This window comes from Mesoplodon mirus (genome assembly GCF_964341445.2).
Source record: "Mesoplodon mirus genome assembly, chromosome: 4".
Classification (NCBI taxonomy): domain Eukaryota; kingdom Metazoa; phylum Chordata; class Mammalia; order Artiodactyla; family Ziphiidae; genus Mesoplodon; species Mesoplodon mirus.
In genome coordinates, this window is record NC_138979.1 from 40,399,318 (window position 1) to 40,425,475 (window position 26,158).

General features: G+C 45.2%; 1 protein-coding gene across 3 annotated transcripts in view; it reads left to right on the forward strand.

Moving 5' to 3' along the window:
* The window catches only part of NTRK3 (neurotrophic receptor tyrosine kinase 3), a gene marked incomplete at its 3' end in the record, with an annotated part of 369,901 nt that overhangs the window by 316,959 nt on the left and 26,784 nt on the right, over window positions 1-26,158 (forward strand). For all 3 annotated transcript variants that reach the window (XM_082619630.1, XM_082619631.1, XM_082619632.1), the window contains 3 exons: window positions 537-667; window positions 7,689-7,861; window positions 10,880-11,123. In XM_082619630.1, coding sequence (XP_082475756.1) covers window positions 537-667; window positions 7,689-7,861; window positions 10,880-11,123 — 548 coding nt within the window. The remainder of the gene's footprint in view (window positions 1-536; window positions 668-7,688; window positions 7,862-10,879; window positions 11,124-26,158) is intronic.

The window sequence follows — 26,158 nt, forward strand, 5'->3', positions numbered from 1 at the left end:
AACTGAGGCTCTGGGGTGAAATAACTTTTCGAAGCTCAAAAACTAGCAGGGAGAGGGAACCAGGATTCAAACTCGATTCTTGACTACTCAGTACAGTCCATGGACCCACAGCCCACAGACACCCCCTGAGAGTTTATTAGTGATACAGATTCTCACGGCCACTTGAATCAGGACCTGCACGATGCCCAGGGGATTCCCATGCACAGGAACTGTTAAGACTGCTGTATACTCTCTCCAGCAACTATAGCTGATTATGCCAGAATCCTGGACGTTAACGATTACTGACTCTGGTTTAGAGAGGTTCGGGGCTAGTCGGGGACAGAGCTGAGATTTCATTCTGGGTGGAACCCTCAAACCACCATGCGATGCCTGTTTTCACGCCCAAGGTAAGGTGCTAGAGCGTGCCTGTTCCTGCCGTGGACTCAAAAGCAGAACTCCCTGCTCTAGACCCCTGTGCTCCCCCATCCCCCTGAGCCTCCAAGAAGGACAAGTGCCTGGGGACTGACTTGGCTGCTCTCCTCTGTTCCCTCCTGCAGACGTGCAGCACATTAAAAGGAGAGACATCGTGTTGAAGCGAGAACTGGGCGAGGGAGCCTTTGGAAAGGTCTTCCTGGCCGAGTGTTACAACCTCAGCCCCACCAAGGACAAGATGCTCGTGGCCGTGAAGGTAATTCTCAGAGGCATGTGGACCCCAGGAAGGAAGAGGAGTGGCTGGGGTCGGGTGGGAGGGAAAGAGAGACTCACTCCATTCTGGAAGATGGTATCAACCAATGTTATCAGATGCAATCAAGATGATATAAACTAACGTAATCAGATGCCCTTGCTCCAAGGTCAATGAAGTTTCCTTAGGACTCAAATCAGCTTCCTTTGGCTTCGGAGGTCAAGAGCTGTAGCACATAAGGGGGCTGTGCCCACGGTGCAGCCAGAGGGACAAGTTATGCCTTTGATGGGCCCTTGTTTTATTCTTAGAGGCCCTGGGCTCACCGCTGTCCCCAGCTGGCCCTCCTCCCACCTCAGTGACTTTGCAGGATGTGCTGCTCTTGCCCAGAAAGTCATTTGACCATTTCTTGGGCGGGTGGCTCACAGAGGCCCTGGGAGCCACTGCTCAAGTCAGCAGACGTCACTGGGCATAGGAGATGGGCTGGGGGGTCAGGTACTGAGGACAGGGAGGACAGTGAGTGAGGCTGGAGGACATTCTTAGGTACCCCGTGGGATCCAGGTTCAGCCCCCAAGGGGCAGCGTGTCTGAGGGTTCCTGCCTTCTGGTAGCTGCTTAGATGGGTCGTTAACCACAGGGCTTTGGTATTGCTGAGCCAGCCCTGTAGATTTGCAGTTGGAGCCGAATTGCTTGGGGCAGGAGAGAAGGAACTTTGCTACTACCAGTTACCTTCCTCCAGCAGGAAGCAGCTTCTCTCAGTCAGTGTTAGACACGTCTTTGAACACGACTGGCACAGACAAGAGTCAAGTAGCCTCACTGAGGCACCCACAGGTCTGGGCTGTGGAGTGGCCCCTGTGGGAGTGGGTGCACCGGCAAGCCTCTGAGGCCAGCGTGAATTCTGCGTGATGTTCTGGGCTGAGAGCAGGAGATACCTCCTTCCCCACGAGGACTCTCACCTGGGCCTCAGAAGGTCCATCCTTAGCACTGAGGGCTCATGACCGAGCCACCTCCTGATGGCAGTTGCATATTTCTGAGACTTTGGGGTCTCTGTATTCACAGTCTGTTGTGTCTGCAGAGGGTTAAGTGCCCTCCAAGGATGCAGGCAGTGCTGTGCAGGCTACAGGCATAGGGTAGGAATCAGAGAGCTGGGTGGGTGCCTGGCCATCACTGATTAGCTCTGTGACCCTGTGCAAGATGTTTAACCTCTCTGAGCCTCAGTTTCCTTCGCTGTATAATAGGAGATATAATATCTCCTCTTTAAAATTTTGGTGATTAAATTACATAACATATGAAAAATGTTTAGTATACTGCTTGGGACACAGTAAATGCTTAGTAAAGACTCATTGCTATTTGTTTTTATCAACATCATTATTCTTGATGTTGATATTATCGAATGTGCTTAGACACACGACATATGACCTGCTGAGCTTGCACTGACCGTCTAGAACAGGGGTTGCCAAACTTCTCCTATACTAGGCCAGATAGTAAAAATTTTAGGTTTTGAGGACCATACACTCTTCCTTACAGCTACTCAACTCTACCCATGTAGTGGGAAAGCAGCCTAAACCATACATAAATGAGTGGGGGGGGGTGGCTGTCTTCCAATACTTTTTTTTTTTTCAGAAGTGGGCATTGTCTGTTGACCTCTGCTCTAGAAAATAAATAAGGAACTAGAGTATTGCCCCATAAAAGGCTAATGCTTATTATTGCTGGATATGCTGTGAGTAAACTTGCTCAGTGTGTCTCCATAGACATGGAATGGTCAGATGAGTGAGGGTGTCTTTAAACAGTTTGGACCAGGGATGTGGAAAGCTTTCTAATTTTGTCCCTAAACTTAGAATCTACCCTGCCCTAAAAATTTTAATTTATAGGATGACACTAATCAACTGGGTGTTCCGGCATCCATCTGGGGACTGGTGGATGAACTGAATATTTTTGTGCTTTGAGCAGTAAACGAAATGATGGCCTAAACCCTGGGAAACGTTTCCCGCTGAGTGGTCTGGCATTAAGGGGCAGTACCCAGATTGGGTAATGCAGAAAATGTGTTTCTGTTGTCACCCTTTTAAAAGGGTTTCCTTTCCTCCTTTTTGGTCTGGGAAGCTTGAGAAGATGAATGTTCTAGGATTTTACACCATTTGCCTCCCAATGGATCCGCCCAGTGACCAACCCCTGGAGGAGATGCTTGTCTTCTCTGGAGAACAGCCAAGAAATGGTGTTTCCTGCTTCTCATCCTCTTTAGACTGTATTCCTTTTTGCAGGCTTCTTCCTCTTGAGTTTGTTCTCAAGTTGATGCAGGGTAATTATGGACTTCCAGAGAACACATCCAAGTATAACCCCAAATTAAGTTTTCCCACAGTTGTGGTTTTTAAAGCCAGATTTTTTTGCCCAGCAGTTGCTATGGTGGAAACAAAGAGCCGAAATCCCAGCATCTGTTCTGAAGACACTTGCAGTCTGTTGGGGAGACACGAGAATACCCATGAAACAAACGCAGAGCAGGACAAGACAGAGTGTAATTTGTATATATGTGTAGCGTAAGAGTGAAATTAAAAGCATGTAATTCATGATATTTTTAAATAGGTGGTGCAACTTTTAAATAGTTATTTGACAAACAATAGACTTGCTCAAGTGTCTCCTCTGACAGACAAATAGCCAATAAGACTATGAGAAAGGTGTCCAGCCTAATTAATCATCAGAAATATGTAAATTAAACCATAATGAGATACCACTATATACCAAGCAGAATGGCTAAATAACAGTGACAAAACCAAGTGCTGACAAGGACATGGAGCAACTGCCACTTTCATACTCTGGTGGAAATATAAAGTGGTCTAATTGTTATAAAGTGGTCTAATTATTTTAGAACATTGGCATCTGTGTGACCCAGCACTTGCACTCTAGGTCTAGACCTGACAGCTATGTATCTATCTGTCTGTCTGTCTATCTATCTATCTCTATCTATCTTTCCATGAAGAGATGTGTTTAGAATGTTCATAAGTATTCTTTATAACAGCCAAAAGCTGCAAACAACCCCAGTGTCCATCAGTAGCAGCTTGGATAAACAAATGTGGTATATTCATTCAGTGAGAAACTTTTCAACAAGGAAAATGAATGAACTACAGCTGCATGCAACAATTTGGAAAAATCTCAAAAACACAGTGTTGAATGAAAAAAGACAGATATAGAAATATACATATATTTTATATATATATATAGCACTATATGTATGATTCCATTTATTTAAAATTCAAAAAATAAGTAAAACTAAGCTCTAGTGTTTATGGATGTGTTTATCTCTGCACATGTACTAAAATGGGTTTTAGTATATTAGTAAAATCTGAAGCTGAACATACGTTGAAATATCTCCACCCCAATAAAAGAAAAGGAAAATGGAAAGCAGCAAAACCCCTAGAACTGGAAATGATGATGTGAAGTGACTCGGAAGGAGATGGCAGCTGTTGAGAAATTTGAATGTTCTTGCCATCTAGACTGCTTCTCCCCCATCCGACGAAACAGCCCCACTGAAACCCAGGGTTGGGAGTGGACATGAGACCTGATGTACATAAAGGGGAGACTAAAAAGGGAAATGTTTTTAGACTTTGGGGGAAAAAGAAGGAGATGAGAAGGGAAAATTCCAGATCTCTTCTTTGCTCTATGGATACCACTGGAAGGGCCTGGACACAACCTCCCTGACTTCAGAGACTCCTTGGCAAACCCTGTCTTCCTGCACCAACAGTTGGCAGCTGTGAGGAACACCCATCCCATCCCATGCCACTGGCTGGTGACCCATTTTGAAGTTTCCCGGCTCCGAAGAGGTTGAGCGTGGACTCTGCTGAGAGGTGCACGAGAGTCTCTGGGCTGATTTTCCTTCTCAAGATTCTTTTCCTGGCATCTCTGTCCCTATTGCATCAATCCCTGGGGACCTGGGCTACCTGCAGCTCTGGACCCCAGTTGCCACAATAGAGCCATTGCCAATTACATAGGAACTTCAGGTTTAACCCAAGAGCTGGAAAGTCCATCATAAAGGTAGAGAGAGAATGGGCAGGAGAAGGGGTGTGGAAAGACCAAAAGAGACAGAAGTTGTTTTGTGCCCCATCTCCCAAATGAGGAACTCCTATCTGCTCTGCAGAGTAGGGTGCCAGCCCTGGGAATGATGGCTGTGACTGCTCGAGAGCTGAGAATGGAAAAATATCCAACGGCTGCCATTGGCATCCGGACTGTGCGAGAGAATGATTTACAGAGATGGAGAGAGGCCATCTGGCTGGCCCCAAATTTGATCTACTTTTCCCTCTCATAAATCCAGTGTTCACATAAATCTCTGTATTCTCATCCCACCCATGCTGGGTTCCTTTTTTTTTTTTTCTTTCCTTTTTATTCTTCATGAACATAAGTAAATCACTGGCAGTCATCCTATACCCATGCCCCAGCCCATGAAGCTCAGGAGCTGGGTCACCAAGAAAGGCTCCCTCTCACCATGAGTCTCTGCCTTCTTCCACCCATAGAAAGAAGGCTTTGCAGACATCTTTGTTCTGGTTGGATGTGGACACACGGCAGACTATGCCTTTATTATTGGGTAGATTTTCTGAGAAGGCAGCCAGAGATGAAGTGGAAAGCACATGAGATCAGAGCTGGTAAAAACCAGTAATGGACCAGTGGCCCTCCCACTTTCCTGCTGGCCTTGGCCTGCCCTCTAGGCCTGGTATCCTTGCTGGGTGCAGCCATTCTGCTGACTGCCCACACTCCTCACCTTTCCTGACCCTCTCCTCTGCCCTTTCACATCTTTTAACTTCCGTGCCCACCATTCCCCTGAGGACCTGACCAGTGACTAATTCATCTGATAAATTAACTCAAGCAGGTATGCTGGACAGGAATGTATCCTGGGCTCCACACTCAAGCTATTGCTTCTTACATGATCTTTGACAAATCATTTCCCTGTTCTGGACCTCAGGTTTCTCACCTGTAAGATGGGAAAACTTTATTAGACAGTTTCCAACATTTTGGTCAAGAGTAGAATCATTTAATCCAACACTTCTTTGGTGAAACCTCCAAATTTTGAAAAGAATGAAAGGTGGTGCTTGTTGAAGTTGGAGTGGGCCTTGATCGCTGGCTGAGACACCATGGCTCTAGAGGCATTGCCATTGAACTTGGTGGCACCAAGAAGCCCAGCACCAAGAGATTACTGTGGTATAATTAAACTCTGGCTTCTGTCATTCAAGTTGTGTGTATGTGTCCTGATCCCCAGAGGAAACTGAGGGCTGAGCCTCAGTTTTTCCAACCCCAGAAATGAGCAGGTGGAAACATGATATCTAGGGCCCTTTTAAAGCTATGAGTCCACCATCTCTAATGTATGCTAATGACTGATGGAGGTTTGATGGGCCCCTTAGATACAATTTTTGCACATTCACATTCCTGCAGCGCTGTAAGCCAAGGCAGCCCCGTGGATTTCAGCTAATGGGGATTGCAGTGGCAAGAGGAAGATCTCTGGCTTGGGAGGCTTCTCAAGAGTAGCATAATTTACAGGGGAGTCTAGTCTGCCTAAATAACCAGAAAAGGCTGGATGCTTGGCAGAGGGAATGCAAACCAATTGCGTCTAGATTTTCACTACCCTGAACATGATGTGTAAACTTCACACCCATTCCTTCATTGCCTCATGTCTTGTCTTTTGAGGTTACTAAACTCTGTCATTTGAAGCAAGTGGATGTTTGGCTCCATTTGCCTTCTGACCTCATGAGGTGGATGGGAAGGCTGAAGACATATGTGAGCTCAACTGTGCAGGCTGTTCCTCCTGTAGAAATGACCCTCCCTTCACAGTTCATCATTCACCGTGACCAGCATGGCTGCGTTAGTCATTGCTGGGCTCTATTCAAGGTCCTGTTCAAGGACCCTTGCAGGTGGTCTGGTCTCATCCTCCCCTTCTGGTCTACAAAGTTCACATTCACTGACACCCCTTTTAACCATTGCTCTTCCATTTATCTTCCTGGGTCCCAGGGCAAGTGGCTTGGTCTGGTGCTTCTCCCTCACACCGGATCTCCCACTCCCACAGGGGCCAAGTTGTGACATTTCTGTGGCCACCAGATGCCCACCCTCCCATCCTACCCTGGGACTTTGTGATACCTTACCAGGTCCTGGTCCTGGGTGGGTCCTAAGCCTTCTGCCCATTAACTGCTGTTCCCACAGCTGTAGTCCCAGTTACACCCCAATACTTCCTTCAGCCCCCTAATGGAGGACACAGGTGCCTTCTAGAAGCCAAAGTGTTCATGTTTCTCTGCAAATATACACTTTTTCATAATCTAAAATCAAGAAATAGAAAGAGCAAGGAAACTTAATTACATTGTCAGCCTGATTTCAGATGGGCTGTGAGCATAGGCTAATTTACAAAGATGAAGCATTTGGGGCACTGGTTCCCCACTGTTTATTTTAGCTGTGAGACCATTTCTTTGGGGAAACCTTGGGGGCATGGGCCTTTGTCAGGCCTTCTATCTCCCAGCTCCCTCCCTCTACCATTCACACTGATGTCTGAGGAAGTCGAGGGCTCTGAGATGAACAAAGTTTGAAATAACTGGCTGGCGGATGGGATGGGACGTGAGTGTCAAAAAGTTGGTTTCTGGGCTTCTCTGGTGGCGCAGTGGTTGGGAGTCCGCCTGCTGATGCAGGGGACGCGGGTTCGTGCCCCGGTCCGGGAAGATCCCACATGCTGCGGAGTGGCTGGGCCCGTGAGCCATGGCCGCTGAGCCTGCGCGTCCGGAGCCTGTGCTCCGCCATGGGAGAGGCCACAACAGTGGGAGGCCCGCGTACCGCAAAAAAAAAAAAAAAAAAAGTTGATTTCTGTTTCTACAAGGTTCAAAATGCTGAAGGAAGCAGGAGTCAGGTCTGGCTATTGTGATTTGGCCTCATGGTCTTTAAAGGCCGATTAGGATCTTACTTGTTGGGAATCAGCATTGTCTTTATTATGGGCACCAGCTTTCTTCCCAGGAGGGGAACAGGCAAACCCCTGACCTCTAGCTGCTAAAAACCAGTATCCATGTTGTTTCCAGGCCCTGAAGGATCCCACCCTGGCGGCCAGGAAGGATTTCCAGAGGGAAGCTGAACTGCTCACCAACCTGCAGCACGAGCACATTGTCAAGTTCTATGGGGTGTGTGGCGATGGGGACCCCCTCATCATGGTCTTTGAATACATGAAGCACGGAGATCTGAACAAGTTCCTCAGGTAAGCGAGGATGGCCATCCATGCCCCTAACCCCCACCGAACCCCTGGGGTTCTCTCTGGAGCCAGAAGTCCTACTGGTCCTCTGAACACTTCAGTCTGGAGATTAGAAATGAAAACAACCTTTCATTCTTCTACATTACCTCCTGAGCAGGTGGATATAGGCCTTTGCCCCTTATTTCTAGGGGGGGGATGTTGAGGATGCTATGAAAAGGAACCTGTACTCTTCTTCCTGATTCTAAGGTAGACTAAGAAGAAAGGCAGGTGTGAAATGGGTCCAAAGAGGGAGATCAAAGGACCTGCCAGCCTGTAACTTCCAACTTTAAGATTCTAGGGCCAGCCCTTCCCCTGATGCTGTGAATAGCTTTCTGACTTTGTGCCTTATGTTCTCACTAGCAAAGTGAGGCTAGCACCTTCCACACCTCCTGAAAACCTTTTATCAGAGACTTTTTGATGATGAATAAGAAGGTACAAGGTTACAAACTCACTGGGAGAGAGTTGGTTGAATCCAAGGGCAGATTTTCCCCCAGATAAACTTAGAACTGGGCTATCCAGTATAGTAACCATATATGGCTACTTAAATTTAAATTTACAATAACTAAATTTAAATAAAATTTAAAAATTCCTCTGTCTCACTAACCACACTTCAAGTATTCAATAGCCACATGTGGCTAGTGGCTACAATATTGGGCAGTGCAGTATAGAACATTTCCATTAATAGAAAGTTCTGTTGGCTAGCACTGTTCTAGAAGGATTGGATTTTTTGTAAGAAGGGTTTCCACAAGCCTGGAGCAAGATCATCTGGATTTTGAGGGGCTCCTGATGGAACTTTTAAGAGACTGAAACCCCAAGCAGATGTTCTGGATGGAGTTACAGTGGGGTTTTGGGAGATGTGAAATCTACCTTCCCCAGAGAAGATAGCATCTCACTGACAGAGCAGAGTTAGCACTTCTCTGCCTCTCATACCTGTTACCTCCAAGTAGTGCCCAGATGTGAAAGAAGCAGGCATGTGTGAGCGTCTGTGGAATCCAGGGTCCCAGGAAGCACATTGAACACTCGGGTCCTGGACGCTTTTAGGGTGCGATTCCACTGCTGAGAATGAGATTTCCAGAGCTCAGATGTGGGTTATGGCAAACTCTAGCACACTCCCCAAACCTTGATGAGCATCTCCTTGAAGTGGGACATTCAACTGAGTGCTGTGGTGTTTTGAGAAGGGAATGGAAAGGGTTGGTAGCAGGTTTCCAAAATTGGCCCTAGAGGAATTGGAAAGTATCTATAGGCTTTTCTAAACTTCCTGAACTCGGTTTCACAGTGAAATTTACTCCTTTCCTGAAGAATTGAGTCCTTAGCGTAAGACAGACTTGGGTTCATATTCTGAATACGTCTTAGTGATGTAACCTGGAGCAAGTTATTAACCCTTAATTCTCTCTCCTGGAAAATGAGACTATTCATAACTGCTTCACATGTTTGTTGTTATGAGTATTCAATGACTATATTTGTATAAGGCCTGGACAAGTTTCCCATGTAGCTAGGTGTTCAGTCAATGGTAGCTACGATTAAAAGTATTACAATTATTATTTTATCAGAACTGTGAACCATGGTAGTTTCTAATATGGGCAGCATCCTTTCTCAGGACTCGGGATCTTCCTGTGCTTCCATTTCCCTGAGGTCAGAGGGACATGGTCCATTTTCCATCAAGCCCTCCCCATAGATTCAGTGGTGCCTTCAGCCCCAAGTGCCACCAGCGAGGCTAAAGAGAGGTCCTGAGTGCCACTCCGTACCACTGTCATGCCCGCTCTAAGGGAACAGGAAGAAAAAGAAAAAGAGAGAAGAAGGCCCTTCCTGCTCTTGCATCTCCCAGTTGGTGCGTTTTAGGGGCAGGCTGCAGTGTACTCTCCTGGTAAGTGGGAATGTGGCTTGCCTGCTGATCCCTCTTCCTTGTGAGCTGATGTAGTAGTTCTCCTTTGGAGGCATGAGGTAGGCAGAGCCCACAGGAGATAATAAAATGAACATGTTATATTTAATGGTACCTTTCAGTGGAAACTGGAGAAGCAGTAAGACAGGCTGAGGTGTCATTGTACACCAGGGCTCCTTGGCTCACAACTTCATAAATAAGGGCCCTGGGTGTGATTACAGCTGACTGGGCTTTCTAGAGAAAAGAGTGAACACTAAAAGTGACTGATATGACAGGGCAAGTTGTTAGGATAACAAATCTGGGCCATGATTTGGGATGGAGTAGGTGCTGTGGCTGCCCAAGTCTCTGCCTCAGGGTCACAGGGTCTCTTCATCCCATCTTGCCATTAACAGAAGTTATCCAATCCTAGACAGTGTGGTGGAGAGGTTAGGAGGTAGACTGAAGAGCGTTGCTACCCGAAATGTAGACTGTATCAGCCCTGGAAGCATCAGCACTGGGAAATGCAAATGAATGAGCTCTGCCTAGCCAATCAGAATCGTAGGGGCCCAGGAATTGTATTTAACAAGCCCTCTGGAAGCTTAAAGTTCAGAACTCTCTTCCAGAGCTACATGTCACCCATGTGGCCACTGTGGGACCTCTGTGACTTTGACCAAGTGATCTGATCATTTCGTGCCTCAGTTTCCTTATCTTCAAAATTGGGGTGGGAAGATTGAGTGAATTAATATATAATATTTAAGATACTTAGAGCAGTGTGTGGAACATAGTAAGGGCTGTGTAAGAGTTAATCGTTTTATTAATTGTTCTGTAGTAGACATCAAGAAGCTGGGAAGCCCCTGGATAACCATAACATATTCAAGAGTAGGTTCAGTCCCTGATTGGTTAAAGCATGTCTGCTGTCATCTTAGTTGGGAATCTGGTTGTAGAGTTTGACCATATCCATACTCACAGAATATAATTTTGGGTAGATAGAAATAGTCCATAAGTAGACTGAGAAGAGATCTCATTCATTTCTGTGGTGCATTCCAGAGAACAGGAACTCAAGAAGACATTTCCCCTTGATCTCCTTAATTCTCTCTGCCCCCTCCCTTCTCCCCCTAACCCCACAGGGCCCATGGGCCAGATGCAATGATCCTTGTGGACGGGCAGCCACGCCAGGCAAAAGGAGAGCTGGGGCTCTCTCAAATGCTCCACATTGCCAGTCAGATTGCCTCTGGCATGGTGTACCTGGCCTCCCAGCATTTTGTGCACCGGGACCTGGCCACCAGGAACTGCCTGGTTGGAGCTAACCTACTGGTGAAGATCGGAGACTTCGGCATGTCCAGAGATGTCTACAGCACTGATTACTACAGGGTAAGGTGGCTTCTCCAGATGCAGCAATCCGTGGCAGAGCTAGTGCCTTCTCACATGTCTTTGTCATTGTCCATTAACCCTGTTACTCCGGAGCACACATATACACATCTGTGCCCAGATACACACTTGATGCTTATCCTTTGGCCACTCCTGCATCTCAACATACCTGTTAATTATTCTCTGGGTAGCTCACTCCTCCCTTCCACCTGGATAGGGATACTTGACTGTATCCTTACACTGCAATGACATAATGCACTGTGTTCTTACTTCCATCAATACTCATTCTTCATGCAAACAGACACACACACACACACACACACACACACACACACATATATCCCCAAATGCACACATGGACAAGCTCAACTTGGTGCTACATTTTAACATCTTTCAACTCAGTTCCCTATCCAGCCTCACCCATGACACATTCTATTCTTTAACATTATTTGGTGAGCTTATAGGCTTGTTTTCAAAGGTAGATCTTGATAAGAAGTCAGAACCCAACATAAAATAGCAAAAATGGTTAACATATTGCTGAGCAGAATTATCCAAATGGCGTAGGAAAGATGAGGGAAGGAAGCAGGTTCTCATTGCCAACTTTGGAGAGAGGTACAGGTGGGCCTTAGGAAAAGCTTTTTGATTGTGAGAGGAGATATCACGTTCAATTTTACCTCTATAAAAGTGTCTACTTTATATTAATAGGTGTCTTATTTTGCTCCCCCTTTGTATTTGGAAATCATCTTCCCATGGACCAGAGAGTGGTTCTGACAATGTTATTATTACCAGGGAAAGGACGGGTGGGTATGAGTGACATTTATTCCCAAAAGGAGAAATATGGGTTGCAACCTGTATACAGAGATAGGATAACTTCTGCAAGTTGATTGGGAGGCAGATGCCTCAGATGTTTGGAAGATTTACTTTGGGGTCTTTGAATGGGTAAGGTGTTTGGATGGTGTATAAGGAGAGGGTGGGGCAATGTTTTGGAGGTTGAGAGGCATGGCAGCCATTTCCCTCATCTTCTTTGTACAGAATGAATGATCATATTGTGAATCAAAAGACCTAGATATATGTCTTTTTGACCTGAGCATGGTGGGTCAGGAGGCTGGGGGTTTGGGGTTAGCATCTGTAAATCAATTCTGTCTGGATGCTCTTGATGGCTTTACCTAGACAACATTGCCCAGACGATCACTCAAAACACTTTATTTTAGCCATAACCTGGAGAAAAATGGAATATTTGAGAAGTTCCTTTTGTGGCTAAAAATGGATGAGTTCATGGTACAACCAAAAGATGGCAGATGATCGACCATCATGAGAATATGAAGCAAAGTAGACCAAACAGTAGCGAAGGTAGAAAGTCTGCAGAAAACTGGGCAGTTTCTCTAGCTACCTGCCCAGTCCAACATCCCTAGATATGGAAAAAGGAGCATGATGTAGCAGTAGGCACAGACAGATGGGCAGGGCACACCTGCCAGGAAATATCAAAGTGGAGTCTTTCTTTCGCATCTAGACCAATTTTTTTTTTTCAGTCATTTCCAAGAGAGGCATCAGTGTGGTTACTAAGGGCCCATGGGTCATAGATTTCTTGAGTCTAGCTGGAGCTGGCACCATTTAATTGCCTCTGCACTCTGCATAATGGGGTTTGCTGGCCTGTCTGGCTGAGCTCAGATTTATGTTGTTGTTGATAAAAGCAAGGGATGGATCATTGTTTTTCTGTGTGAGGCAGATGTTTGATCATACCAATCTGGTCTCCACTGGCTTTACCAGGGTGTTGGGAAACAATATCTGACCAGAATGTGTGCAAACTCAACTTTAAGCTTGCTTCAAGGAGTGCAGTTAATATTTCTTGATTTTGATTTAAAAGAGAGAAGAAAAAAAAGATTACATCTCCAAACGATCCTGCTGTGCCCTGACTTGAACAGTTGTGAACTGTTTCTCTTTATACCTGGGAGAGCTACAAGGAGTAAATCCATCTCGTTTCTGTGGGCTCCAGGGCAGATTGGAATTCAAGGATGGGAGAGGGAGGTGGGAAGATGTTCACATACCAGGTATCTGCAGTTCCCTTTTCATGAGTTCTAAGCCAGGTATAAGCAGAGGCCAGCTGGCTTGAAAATGTGTGTCTTTGGTCCCAAGGAAGTATAAAATAAAAAAAGGATAGCTGGGACTTACCTGGCAGTCCAGTGGTTAAGACTCTGCCTTCCAATGCAGGAAGCATGGGTTCGATCCCTGGTTGGGGAACTAAGATCCCACATGCCATGGGGTGCAGCCAAAAACTTAAAACAAAAACAAAAACGGATAGCTATTGCAGTAAAAACACAATGCACCATCAGAGAACTGCATATCCACTCATGGTGGGTAGATATTATACTCTGCATATTCAAAGAGCAGCTTGTGTCATATCTTCATGTTCAGTACAGGTGCTCACAAGGTTGTCATGTGTACACAGCCCCATACCCTCCCTCACCTTCTGTAAAACAAAAGGCAGAAGTAGACTTGCCTGAGGTCATATCAGTAATAAACTGTGAAGTCTTATTATCCATATTGGAAGACATCAAGGTGACAAGGGAGTTCTGTATTTGGGCCCAATGTTACCTATGTTCACATCCTAACACTGCCATTAACAGCCATGGGACCTCAATGTGCTTTCCTGAAACCTCTATTTAATTTCCCCGTTTTTCAAATGAGGACAAACATGGTCTCTCAATCAGGTTATTTTTGATGTTAAGCAAGTTGATCTGTGTAAAGAGCCTGGAATACACTACTTACTGGATAAACTATTGTTTATTTTCCTTAGTCCCCTTCACACCCAAGGCAGGAGAACCTCAGGGATAATCTTATTTCCACATGTAATTCTTGGGTCAGAGGGAAGGACCTCCTGACCACTGAAAATAAACTGGGATCGTGTAGCTGCCCCAAAGAAGCAGAGTCTTTATGTTGACCACCTCTGGAAAATTTCCTCCCCAAGGTTTCAACTTAACTAGAAATACTGGGTCATCAGTACTTGCCTGTTCTTCTGGTCTGTGTTTATATGGTCTTGCTCATGAATCTTAGAGCTAAGTCCATGTTCAGGTGATTTATGAAAGATTTTTGTTGTTTGGTACACCGGCTGAGACTCTGGGGGAATGCAGTGATTTATTAGATAGCAAGAACGCTGAAGGATCCTCTTTGCAAGCTGACACCCGGGACACGTTTGCACCTCTCGGCTACCATACGTTACTGAAATCTGTTGGGCCTAGGAGTTTGCTGATTTCTGGTACCTAACACAGCTAAATGCAGATAATTCAGGCGTGTGTGTGTGTGTGTGTGTATGTGTGTGTGCACATGCGCGCTCATCTGCCCAGTGTAGATTCCAGGGTGTGTATAGGAGGGCAGGGGGGAGGTGGAGATAAACTCCTCCTTCTATTCTTTCCTTTTTAATTTTTTAAAACAAAGAGCTGCCATCTGGCTCATGAACAAATGACATGAAAATGAGGTACAAAGGTGAACTGCCTAATTTCCTGTTACATATTTACAGAGAGAAAACAAACATCTCTGCACCAGAGTGAGTGCCAGAGCAATTTGTTCGCACTTCTTAAGACTATGCCCCATGACAGATCCCTTTTCCTTGTATGGGTCACTGACTCATACACTTCTGAGACTGCCTTTAACCTGGCTTTGACAAGCGTGAGGTTTTGGTACCATTATATCTTTCTCAGAATATCAGACAACACTAAGAGTTTAGGGCTCAAATCTGGAATTAAAGAAAGTCCTGAAGAAGAGGAGGTTGGGATTCCAGAATAGAAATGTTTTCAGATGTTTTGATTTGGAGGGGAGGTGGTATGCTGATACAGGAAGAATGGGGGTGGAAGAGATTGGTGCTCTGATCCTACTGATGCAGAGGGCCAGGAGTGCACCTTCCTGTTCACTCTGCCATCCTCCGTGCCCGGCACAGGACCTAGAACTTGGCAGACACCCAATAAACATATGAACAAATGCATGAAAGAATGAATGGAGTCAGAATGGGAATTCAGAGTTAGGCAGGAAGTGGATTAGGCCAGACCAAGAGGAGCCTGAATAGGCATCACTTTTGTGGAAGGGCTTCCATGCCCTGCAGGGCCAAGCATCGGGATCCCTTCAATAGGCTCCCCAGTTAAGATCTAGGGCAGATCTTATGTGTTCCAGCTACACCTAACAGTGACAGAGGTGACAACCAGAATAGTAGCAGCAGAGAATCAGTGGATGAGTAACTCTGCTCTTGAATCCCGTCTGATTCTCCTGTCTCCTGGGGCTCCCTGCTTGATCATGTAAGCCCTCACACCAAAACCAGCTGGAGGAGACATGCTCATTTTACTCATGCTGACTGTGGGGCTTTGCACTTTCTCACCAGCTTCTTAGTGCTCTACTGGGAAAGGAAGAGGGTCTTCTGAAATCTTCCAGGTCAGATATTATTGGCCTCCGTTTTATAGTTAAGCCTTGGAGAGGGTTGGCGATGTGTTCGAGACCTTGAGATTCTCCAGCAACAAGTCAGTGTTAGAGCCTTTATACAGCCTTAGGATGAGTGATCCACTTTGTACATTTGCTAAACTTGGTTTATTTCCTGGTTTATTTCCCCTTGTGCCAAATCCCCTAGCCATTGAGAAGATCCATGTGCTGGGGACAGGATTCAATACAATTCCCTGACTATGTGCAAGGATGAAGAGAATGCGATCTGTATTCCCAAGGAAATGAAATTTTCATAGGGAATATAAAACAGGATGAAAATTTGTAATTCCACCATAACACAATAGGGTTACCAATTTCAAAAGCCCATGTAATTAGAGGGATGATTTGGATCTTGAGGCAGTCAGTGGGTTGAATTTTAGGAGGAATAAAGATAGCTTTGAAATAGGCAAACCAGGAGAGTGATCTGGAACAGTGTGTCACTCAACCAGCCGAACCTGAGGATACATGAAAGATGCATGGAAGGATGTTTGTAAATGAAGGATGGGACCACTATGGCGGCTCTTGAAAGGCCAGCTGTTCTGACGTGGGTAGCTGAAGGACAGTCATGGGAAGTTTGTCATCTGTTTTAGTGTAAATGAGGCTCTGTGAGGACCAGTCATCAGGCAGTGGTGTGTAGGAGAGACGGCTGGGACCCGAGGCCACTAAAGCCATGGCAATGGTACAGGGAAGAGACAAAAAGGCTGTTTGCTGTGGGGTTAGCAGTGGAGTGTGGAAGAGAAGCCATTGGAATTAGTGGGGCTGGGAAAGGTGAACTCAAGGCTAGGGCCTGGGAACTCAAAGCCTCTATCCGTTTTGTATTGTAAACTTGAAAAAGAATAACAGTGAAATGGAGGGTCAGGATGGATTTTTTACAAATGCATATTTTAGGCCACCTAGTCCATTCTGCATCCCTAGAGTGTTAAAAACAGATGAACAAATGCCAAATCACTCAATTTTAAAGAAACATGAAGCTGGAAGGAGCCTTAAATGTCATCTACTTCACCCCTGTGGCCCCAGGCAGAACAGCTTCAAAATCATTCCCGACAGATGGTTTGCTTGCTCTATTCCGGTGCATCTCCTGGGATTCCACTGGCTCCCCCTTATCCCCTCCAGCTGTGGTAAAGGGAAGCTATCATTAGTGAGAGATTTATCTATATTTTTCTTTCTAATTCATAACACCCTTTAGAAGTGGGAAGTTCTCAGTTATGTCTAGCCAGAATTTTACCTGCTGCAAAATAAGTCTATATTGTCCTATATCCTTAGAGGAGATAAACACAGTTTATATTATAAAACAGACATTATAACACTCAGGAAAATGTGAAGAAGATGTTCAGTGAGACCAAAATAGGTAATTGGTTGTGTTTTATTCGCTGGAGGGGAATCAATGGGATATAAATATCTCCCTCCCTTGACATGCCAAAAAAATAATATCCTCTTTCTGAGAGCAGTTTCCAGGGGTCTCCTAAATGTGATTTCACTTCCTTGTAATATTGAAATCTAGTTGTTTCCTTTTGTCAGTGACAGTGGTGCAGGCATGGGATAGATGCTATCATAGTCAGCCTGATCTCCATGGGGATAGATATTGTGGAAAAATAAGGACAGGGAGAATCCTCATCAGAAAGTTTCAAGAACTTGAGGCATGTTTATACTGGAACCCAACCTCAAGAAAGGAGAGGAGAAGACAGCAGGGTGTTGATTCACTTTATCCTTCTCTGCTCCTGTGGACGGTGGGGATAGCAGCCTCTTTATAACTTGACAGTGGCGAGTATTATAACAGACCGGGTTTGGGGTCCTCAAGTATAAAGGGCTTTTTTTTTTAAATGGCAAGCTGAATATATAACATATAAAGATACATAAATTTCCATACAAATATCTTCTCTACCAGCTGTAATTAAGATATTTGCATGTAAAGAGAACAGTATGTCCCCTTGACTTCCTCCTAGTAGGAGACTGTATTTCTCTCCTAATCCTCAAAGCCCAGGACTTTGTGATCTGAGTCTAAACAGGAGGAGAGGGAGGAGGACTGGGTCAACATAGCGTTTGATATTCAGAATTTTAAACAGAGTTTTTACTCCCGGTTGTTTATTTTTTAAGTTTAGCCAATCCCACAGGACAAAGCTGAGGTGGGGATGGGGAGAACCCAAGAGAAAATGGGCAAAGTACCCACTAATTGTGGAGTCCAGCAGATAGATATTCCTTTGAATCCTGAGCTTCTGCTCATGAGCTATGTGACCTTAGGAAATGTTCTTAAATTCTCTAAGCCTAAGATCCTCATCTGAAAAAAAAAAAAAATGAGAACAATTTCTTCTTTTGTGTGGGTTAAATAAGATAATGTATGCAAATTGCCTGGTACCTATTAGGCACTCAATAGATGGTAGTTATTATTCTATGTAAATGAATAAGGTAGAAATTATATACAGATCTTCCTCGACTTACGATGGAGTTACTTCCTGATAAACCCATTGTAATTTGAAAATATCCTAAGTCAAAGAGGCATTTAATACACCTAAGCCACTGACCATCATGGCCTAGCCTCACCTACCTTAAACGTGCTCAGAACACTTACATTAGCCTACTTGGACAAAATCATCTAACACGAAGAGTATTTTATAATACAGTATTGAATGTCTAATGTAATTTATGGACTACTGTACTGAAAGTGAAAAATAGAAGGGTCGTATTGGTATAGAATAGTTGTAAGTGTGTGGGTTGTGATCTCATGGCTGACCGGCAGCTGAGGCTCATCGCTGCTGCCCAACGTCATGACAGAGTATCCTGCTGCATTATCGCTAGCCCAGGAAAAGATCAAAATTCGATGTACTATTTCTACCCAATGCATATCACTTTCACACTACGCTGAAGTTGAACTATCACAAGTTGGGGACCATCTGTATAAGAAATTTTAAATAATTTAAAGTTACTTACAAGCCAAGGTATTTCCTATTATAGTCTTTGGTGCTAGATCCTAACACTGAAGGGAAGAAGAGCCTACTTAAGAGAACTCAGGGAGATAAAAACAAAGCCACTCACTCTTCCGGGACTGATGTAGACCACTGGAGGTGGTCTGTTGGAAGCCCAGGAGGAAAAAGAAAGCACTTCTAGCTGGTCAGAGGAAGAGCTTTCCCATTTCAGACCTGGTAGCTCCAAGAAGAAGCTAAATTTTGATAACCATAACCATGAATTCTGTGGTAGACAAAGGCCTTCAGAACTAGAGCTCATTCTCCAGGCCTCCTAAGTGTGTGATGCCCCTTGTTACCCTAGAGGAAGATGTTAGGGTCATGTGCCCTAGAGCCTTGGGGATAGAGACAAGGCTGGTTAAAGGCCAGTGCTCCCTCCTTTTTCTCTCTTATTATATGCAACTCGATGGCCACTGCTCATTCCTGTGCATAACATGAGATAACGGATGTTCAAGAGCTTTGTGAACTGTTGGCTTGGGTGCTGCTGATTTTATCACCACTGCCCCCACCACCAGTACCACCATCACCAGCAGTATAGTCTGCTTAGTAAATGACCATGTGCACTCTGGAAAAAAGTTCATCATCCCAAACTTGATTGGCAGTGGTTGTCAGTAGGCCATCTCTTCCACTCTGCCAATCACCATGACAACCTCTCCTCCACTGAGTCATGCTCTCCAGCCTCTGTAGCCAGGATGGACCTTTGAGTTGTGGCCCAGTTTGTTCTTGAAGTTGATCATTTTCTTACTCAATGGGTCAATCCCCAACTTCCTGATCTTTGTATTTATTTAGTTAGTCATGTCCTTGAGTCATTTGGGTACATGCATGTCCTGTAGCCCTCTACAGCATAAATTCCCTTAAAGGCAAAGAAACCCACTCCATTTTTATCACAGTGATGTTTCACATAAAAGGCGCTTAATAAAAGTGCTTAATTTAAAAATATATTATCCTATGCCAAGTGTTTGTGATGGGTAAGGAATAACGGCCATTATTCCTTAACGGTCCTATAATGGTCCCCCCTTGCCAGGTACCAATAGTCAGTATGTGGAGATTCTGGGTAGGTATATCTGGAAGATGCAGTGGTGTCACCTAAGAAAAAGCCAGCAGGATCTGATTCCCTACCAAAGGCCCAAACATCTGCTTATCAGTGAAAAGGCCTGAGAGAATGTCTCACAATAATTAAAACACCCATGAGACTGCAGTTAGGAGGACAAGTTATTAATGTGCACAGGGGACCAGATCATTGAAAGGCTGTGTGATCAAAACATTCACTCCCAGTAAGCCAGCCTGTGTGGGGAGCCTGACCGCACTGAGAAGGTTACATGAGGAAGAAGTCAGAGAAAGGGAGTCAGATGAATCAAAAGGTCAGTGTCATCTAGCTAAGAAATTCTGATATATCCCTATTGATCTGATAGCAAGGACTTCTTGGCTTCCTAGTCTTCTGCTTAAATCCTCCTCTCTCCCCTGACTGAAGCCAGGAGGGGATGAACATTGCCACCATCAAATTCCATGCCCATCCTTTTACAGGTCTCTATGATCATATTCTTTTTTCTTTTTTTTTTTCCTTCGGTACGCGGGCCTCTCACTGTTGTGGCCTCTCCCGTTGCGGAGCACAGGCTCCGGACGCACAGGCTCAGCGGCCATGGCTCACGGGCCCAGCCGCTCCACGGCACGTGGGATCTTCCCAGACAGGGGCACGAACCCGCGTCCCCTGCAGTGGCAGGCGGACTCTCAACCACTGCGCCACCAGGGAAGCCCGATCATATTCTTTTATTATCTGCATCCATCAGTGTACAACTGAGCCATGATGGCCTGGAAGGCACTCAGGCTTTTTCAGACAATCTTGGATGTAAATTCACATTTTCATCCATTTTATGCTTATGTTAAAGAGACCGATTGTATTTTTTTCATTTCCAAACACTTGGGACGGGTCACTTTATTGTCAAGGTGTCTCATGCTTTCCATGTCACTGGGTTTCCTTTATACCTAAAAATGACTCCTTTTGTTGCTTTTAAGTCTAATTGCCTTGTTACCAAGTATTATATGCCCCAGGGGTGGCAAGTACATCTCAGGTACGTGTTCTGATGACTGGTAGTGATTGCTTGGAGTAGAGTGACGAGAAGAGCTGGGTGGCTGCATCTAGAGCCAGTGAAAAAGCATGTGGGATCAGCAGGTATGTCTACCATGAGCATAGGAACACGGATGCTGGTACCTGGGTCATATTGTTCCAGTCCTAGACTATCCCATCCCAATTAATGTCCTCAATTCAGAGACTCTACTGGACCCTTTTAGTCATGCTCTAACCTTAGCTTCTCACAACTGGAGGGACTGTAATAAGGCATAGGTGTGAGTTTATTGACTGAACCAATCTTTTTTTGTGTGGCCAACAAAAAGAAAGCTGCATTTATGTATTTTTTTTAAACATCTTTATTGGAGTATAATTGCTTTACAATAGTGTGTTAGTTTCTGCTTTATAACAAAGTGAATCAGCTACACATACGCTTATATCCCCATATCTCCTCCCTCTTTCATCTCTCTCCCACCCTCCCTATCCCACCCCTCTAGGTGGTCACAAAGCACCAAGCTGATCTCCCTGTGCTATGTGGATGCTTCCCACTAGCAATCTACTTTACGTTTGGTAGTGTATATATGTCCATGCCACTCTCACTTTGTCCCAGCTTACCCTTCCCCCTCCCTATGTCCTCAAGTCCATTCTCTACGTCTGACTGTACCAGTCTTAAAGGATCAGGTACAGGGGGAGAGGTTTGCGAGGTGGGCTTGCATTACTGGGGCTAACTTAGGTTTATTTGCCCAAGTTCACATCGATGGGATTAGTATCCCAATATCCTAAATTATCTTCTACTTGCCTTTTTCACACACTTTAGCATTTAGCGGTTGCTATTGCTTTAGAACTTATGTACAGCAAAAGTGCCTAGTTCTTGGTAGATTTGTTTCCTTGTTCCACTCTGCCAAAGTTTTCTGTGGCCTAGAAAGATCTCTCCCTTCCAGTTCTATGTCACCTGCAACTTTTATCAATATACCAGTGATGACTTTAAACATATTTTTAATTTTTTGGAAATTTGAATAGCTCAAGACTTGGGTTTACTGCTAGAGTCCTGCTCTCAAGCACATGTTGACCCAATTATCAGCATCCTTTGAATGTAGTCATTCCATGGTTATGACTCCACCCAATTGGACTGTCCTCCTACATCCATTAACCTCTTTTGTTCCTAAGCCAGTTGTGAGAGCCCTTGATAAATGCCATGAAACTTGGGTAAGCGATCTACGCCAGCAAACTCATGAAATCCTGGCTAGAAATCAACGTGGAGGTCATCTTGTTGAACCCACTTATTTGACAGATGGAGACACTGACCTCCAGAGAAAGAGCAGGTATTTCTCAAGCTCATGCATCTATTTGGTGGTAGAGTTAAAATAAGAACGTTGGTCTCCCATCTCACAGGTCCAGTGCTTCTCTTTGGTCATCATCAAAGGACTTTGAGGTCAACCAGGCTATTGTTATTATTCCTACTTACAGACCAGTAAACCGAGACTCAGAGAGATTAGTTGGTATTCCTCAGATTGCACAAAAAAGTTGGGCAGGGCAGAGCTGGTTTCCGTATTCTGATTCCTAAGTAAGGTTTTTTAAAGAATGTGAGGCCATTTGTGAATGGACATTTTAAATGGTCTAACAGTATAGTACTGTCTCCATAAAGTTAGGTAGAGTTTAAAGTTAGGAGTGGCAGAGTAATTTAAGGAACTATTATGCTTATGCCAGGAACTGTGTCAAATATGTATTTTTGTAATGCTATGAAATATTAGGCCAGATTCACCCTCTCCATATCAACAGATTCACACATCTGCATTCTTTCTCACGTCCCTCACACCTCACCATCTCTCACCTGCCCTGTTTCTAGCGCACCTCTTGCTGTGACTGTTTGTCTCACTCTATCTTGAAGTCTTTTTTCTGTCTTCTATGATCTCTTTTACTTTAAAGAAAACTCTTCATTTGACCTTTCTGCCACCTCCAACTTACGTTTGTCTCCTCAACTACTATAATACACTGTGTTCATCTTCTGCCTTAATTTTTAAGCTTCTGATCTTACCCCTTCCTTGACTCTGCATTGTGGGGTTCACTAATTATTTCACCACGGCCAAGTTCAGATTCCCTTCCTCGAAAGAGTCTAATCCTTTTTTGAACTAACTGTTGAATGACATTATCAATAACTGCCCCATTCCTTCTCCCGCCCCTCCACTCCCCCACAGCTTGACATCCTTGTTCAATGCCTTAATGATGCTCTATGATCTACTCCCCATTATAGCCATTCTTTACCTCTTCCACTGGTTTCTCTCCTTCCCATTGGAAGTTCTAGTGCCACCATTTTAGACCTCTACTTTGGAAAGCTCACACACTCCCATGGTTATAACCCTTTCTTGCTTTTGTGCAGAAGCTGTTTGAATTTACATTTTTAGCTTCTACCTCTTCTCTCTTTGATTGCTTAACCTGTAAGTCTCCCCTGGACAGTTCACTGGTGATTGAAACTTGTCTCGTTGGAGATACTACTCACCTCCTACTTCTCAAACAGGCGCTCCTCAGCAGTCTGTTGGCGTGAACAAAAACTCTTTCGGGAGGTTCCTGGAATGGGAGTCATTTTGAACTTGTCTCTTCCCCATTTGTACCTAATTCTTCACCAAATCCTGTTATATCTTTCTTCATAGCACCTCAGCATCACTTGCTCTTTGAATGTTGGCAGGAACGATCCTAATTCACACCCTGATCAGACCAACACTTGGATCAGTGCGTGCACCTTCAGTCTCAGAGCCCTCCATCCCATACTTCTCAAACTTTTCATCATTCTGCCTGCTTGTTTAAAGGCTTGGGGAAATATAATTTCTCAAAATATACATTTCTCACCCTGCACTCTGCCAGTCTCCTTCCTGTCCCCTCCCACAAGAAGCCCCCTGACACCTAACCAGCCTGTCCCTCATTCCACAATGGCACTTGCTCTTTCTCATTGTTTCATAAGGACTTCTGCATCAGTTTGCTAGGGCTGCCATAACAAAGTACCACAAAAGTCTGAGATCAAGATGTTGGCAGGGTTGGTTTCTTCTGAGGCTGACTCTCCCTGACTTGTAGACAGCCGTCTTCTCACTGTGTCATCACATCATCTTCCCTCTGTACATGTCTGGGTCCAAATGTCCTAGTCTTCTAGGCATCCAAGTCATATTGGATTAGGGCCCACCCTGATGACCCCTTTTAACCTTAACTACCTCTTTAAAGACCCTTTCTATACATCTAGTCACATTCTGGGGTACTGGGGATTAATACATAAGAATTTGGTGGGAGGACAGAATTCTGCCCATAACATCTTCTCTTCCCAACTTCCCATGTGCTCTTTTTCTCATATCCCCCTTTGTTTTTTCTCTCTGTCTGTTCCTTACTGCCATCAAAACCCAGTGATGCCCATTTCATTGTCCTCACGGGATGGTCTCCTTGGCATCGCCCTATTGGTTTACACACACAGATGTATTGCTTCATGAATGTGCTGCTTTTTTTTTTCTTTTTTTTTTTTTCGGTACGCGGGCCTCTCACTGTTGTGGCCTCTCCCGTTGCGGAGCACAGGCTCCTGACGCACAGGCTCAGCGGCCATGGCTCACGGGCCCAGCCGCTCCGCGGCATGTGGGATCTTCCCGGACCGGGGTACGAACCCGTTTTCCCCTGCATCGGCAGGCGGACTCTCAACCACTGCGCCACCAGGGAAGCCCTGAATGTGCTTCTTTTTTTTTTCTTTTTGATTCATTCCTGTGCTTCTCTGCCTCTGGTTTGACTGAGAACAGGGACTGTGTCTCTTGTCTTCTGTCCACAGATCTTGATTTGGGAGGTGCTTGAAAAATGCTATTGCTAAGGTACCATAAGTTCCTTCTCTAAGGCAGCCTGACACACACACCCTCCTCTGACTTCTCAAGAGGCTTTTTGAGGGAAAACGGTTTTTCCCAAGTGGTAACAGGGAAAATAAATGGCGATTCTGTTGACAGCAAGGAGGAGGAGGGCTGAGGCTCTCTACAGATGCCGTCCTGTTAGCTCATCTCCTTTCCAAATTGGAAAGGCAGGGAAGGGCCTCTGGGAGAGAAACCCCTAAAAGTAGTGATAAATTCAGTGGTCTTTCTGCTGAAGACAAATATTTCCTCAGAAGCTTTGGAGAAGGTGCTATTTCTTGACCTAAAGGGATGAAAATTCTAGGTAAAATCTATCTCTTTTCAGAGGGTCAGTTGGCTGGAAGGCTCATCTGGTCAGGAGTAGAACCCTTGGAGGGAAACCAGTTGGATCTTGGTGGCTCACAAAGGAAGAAGCTGGTTGTCGTGTACAAGGAGTGGTGTGATGGTGTGTCTGCCTAGCCATGGACTCCTGAGTGAGGGCAGTTGGGATGAGTTGATGCAGTCAGCCTTTCTCTCTAGTAACATGGGAGAGGTGTTTGGAAGCTGTGGCCAAGAGCGACATGTCATTCAGTTAAGGATATACCCACCTCCCTTCTCCTCCTTGCTTTCGTCCTTCCATGCTTCCTTCCTGTGCCTTCATCCCTTTCTTCTCTCTTCCCCTGCCCCCCTCTCTCCCCCATTCACTGTCAGGAAGGGCTATGCCAGAAGGGCCCGCTCAGCGTGTCATGGCAGCGGCAGAGGCTAGAAGCATCGGCAGCTTCCACAGTGAGTCTGGATTTCGTTTCTGGGGTCAGGGGGCTGGGCAGTCCACACACAAACTGACAGCTTGCAGACTTTGGAGAGGAACTTCCATGGGCTGGGGCTGCTCCCCACCTCTCTTCCCCTGCCTCCCATCATGGGGACATCGTTTAACATTCATGGAAGTTTCCTGCCAAAGGCTTTGATGTGCTTCGGATGTCTCATGGGCAAGAAGCATGGTGGTGGTGGTGGTGGAGGGGCCGGGGCCATGTTCTGCTAAAATGAGGTGCACATCTGGGAGAGCCGCCGGAGTTCAAATGGCTGCCAGGGATTCTGTCCGGGCCTGCGCGTGTGGTAGAGGCTGGAGGCTCTGCATGGACTGTGGTTTGGCTGCTTTCTTGCATTTCAGGGAGGGTGCCTTGAGTTTTGAATACACATTGGATGCCTACACTCCCTAAGAGACTCCCTTTAAGGAACTAAGAGTACCACATAGACTTCAGGGTCTGAAAAACTGGAGGTCTCCCCGTTGACTTCAGGTGAAGCTTAGTCTAAGAAATTTGATGTTCAGGATAGCTATTACAGAGCTCCATGACTGAGTCATATCCCTGAGTATCGAGGGGAAGGTTTTCCCCCTCCCCATTGTAATTTCTACGATAGTTTCTGGAGTGGAGATGGACATACTGCAGCTTTAGTCGAAGTTCCATCTGTCTTGCCTTGATCATCAGACAGAAGTGGATAGCTTCCTTCCACTTTTTGCCTAGAGGCTGTTTCCTTCTGTTTGGGGAATGGTCCACTTGGGAATAGAACCACAAAATTTACCTACCCAACCTTAAAAATCCCACATAGACTAGGAAATACGAGTTCTTCTTGCCATCTCGAGATGCTTCCCCACAGGCCAGATGCTGTTTCCAGACACTAACTGGGTGTGTTGTAGTTCATTTTTAAGAGAGA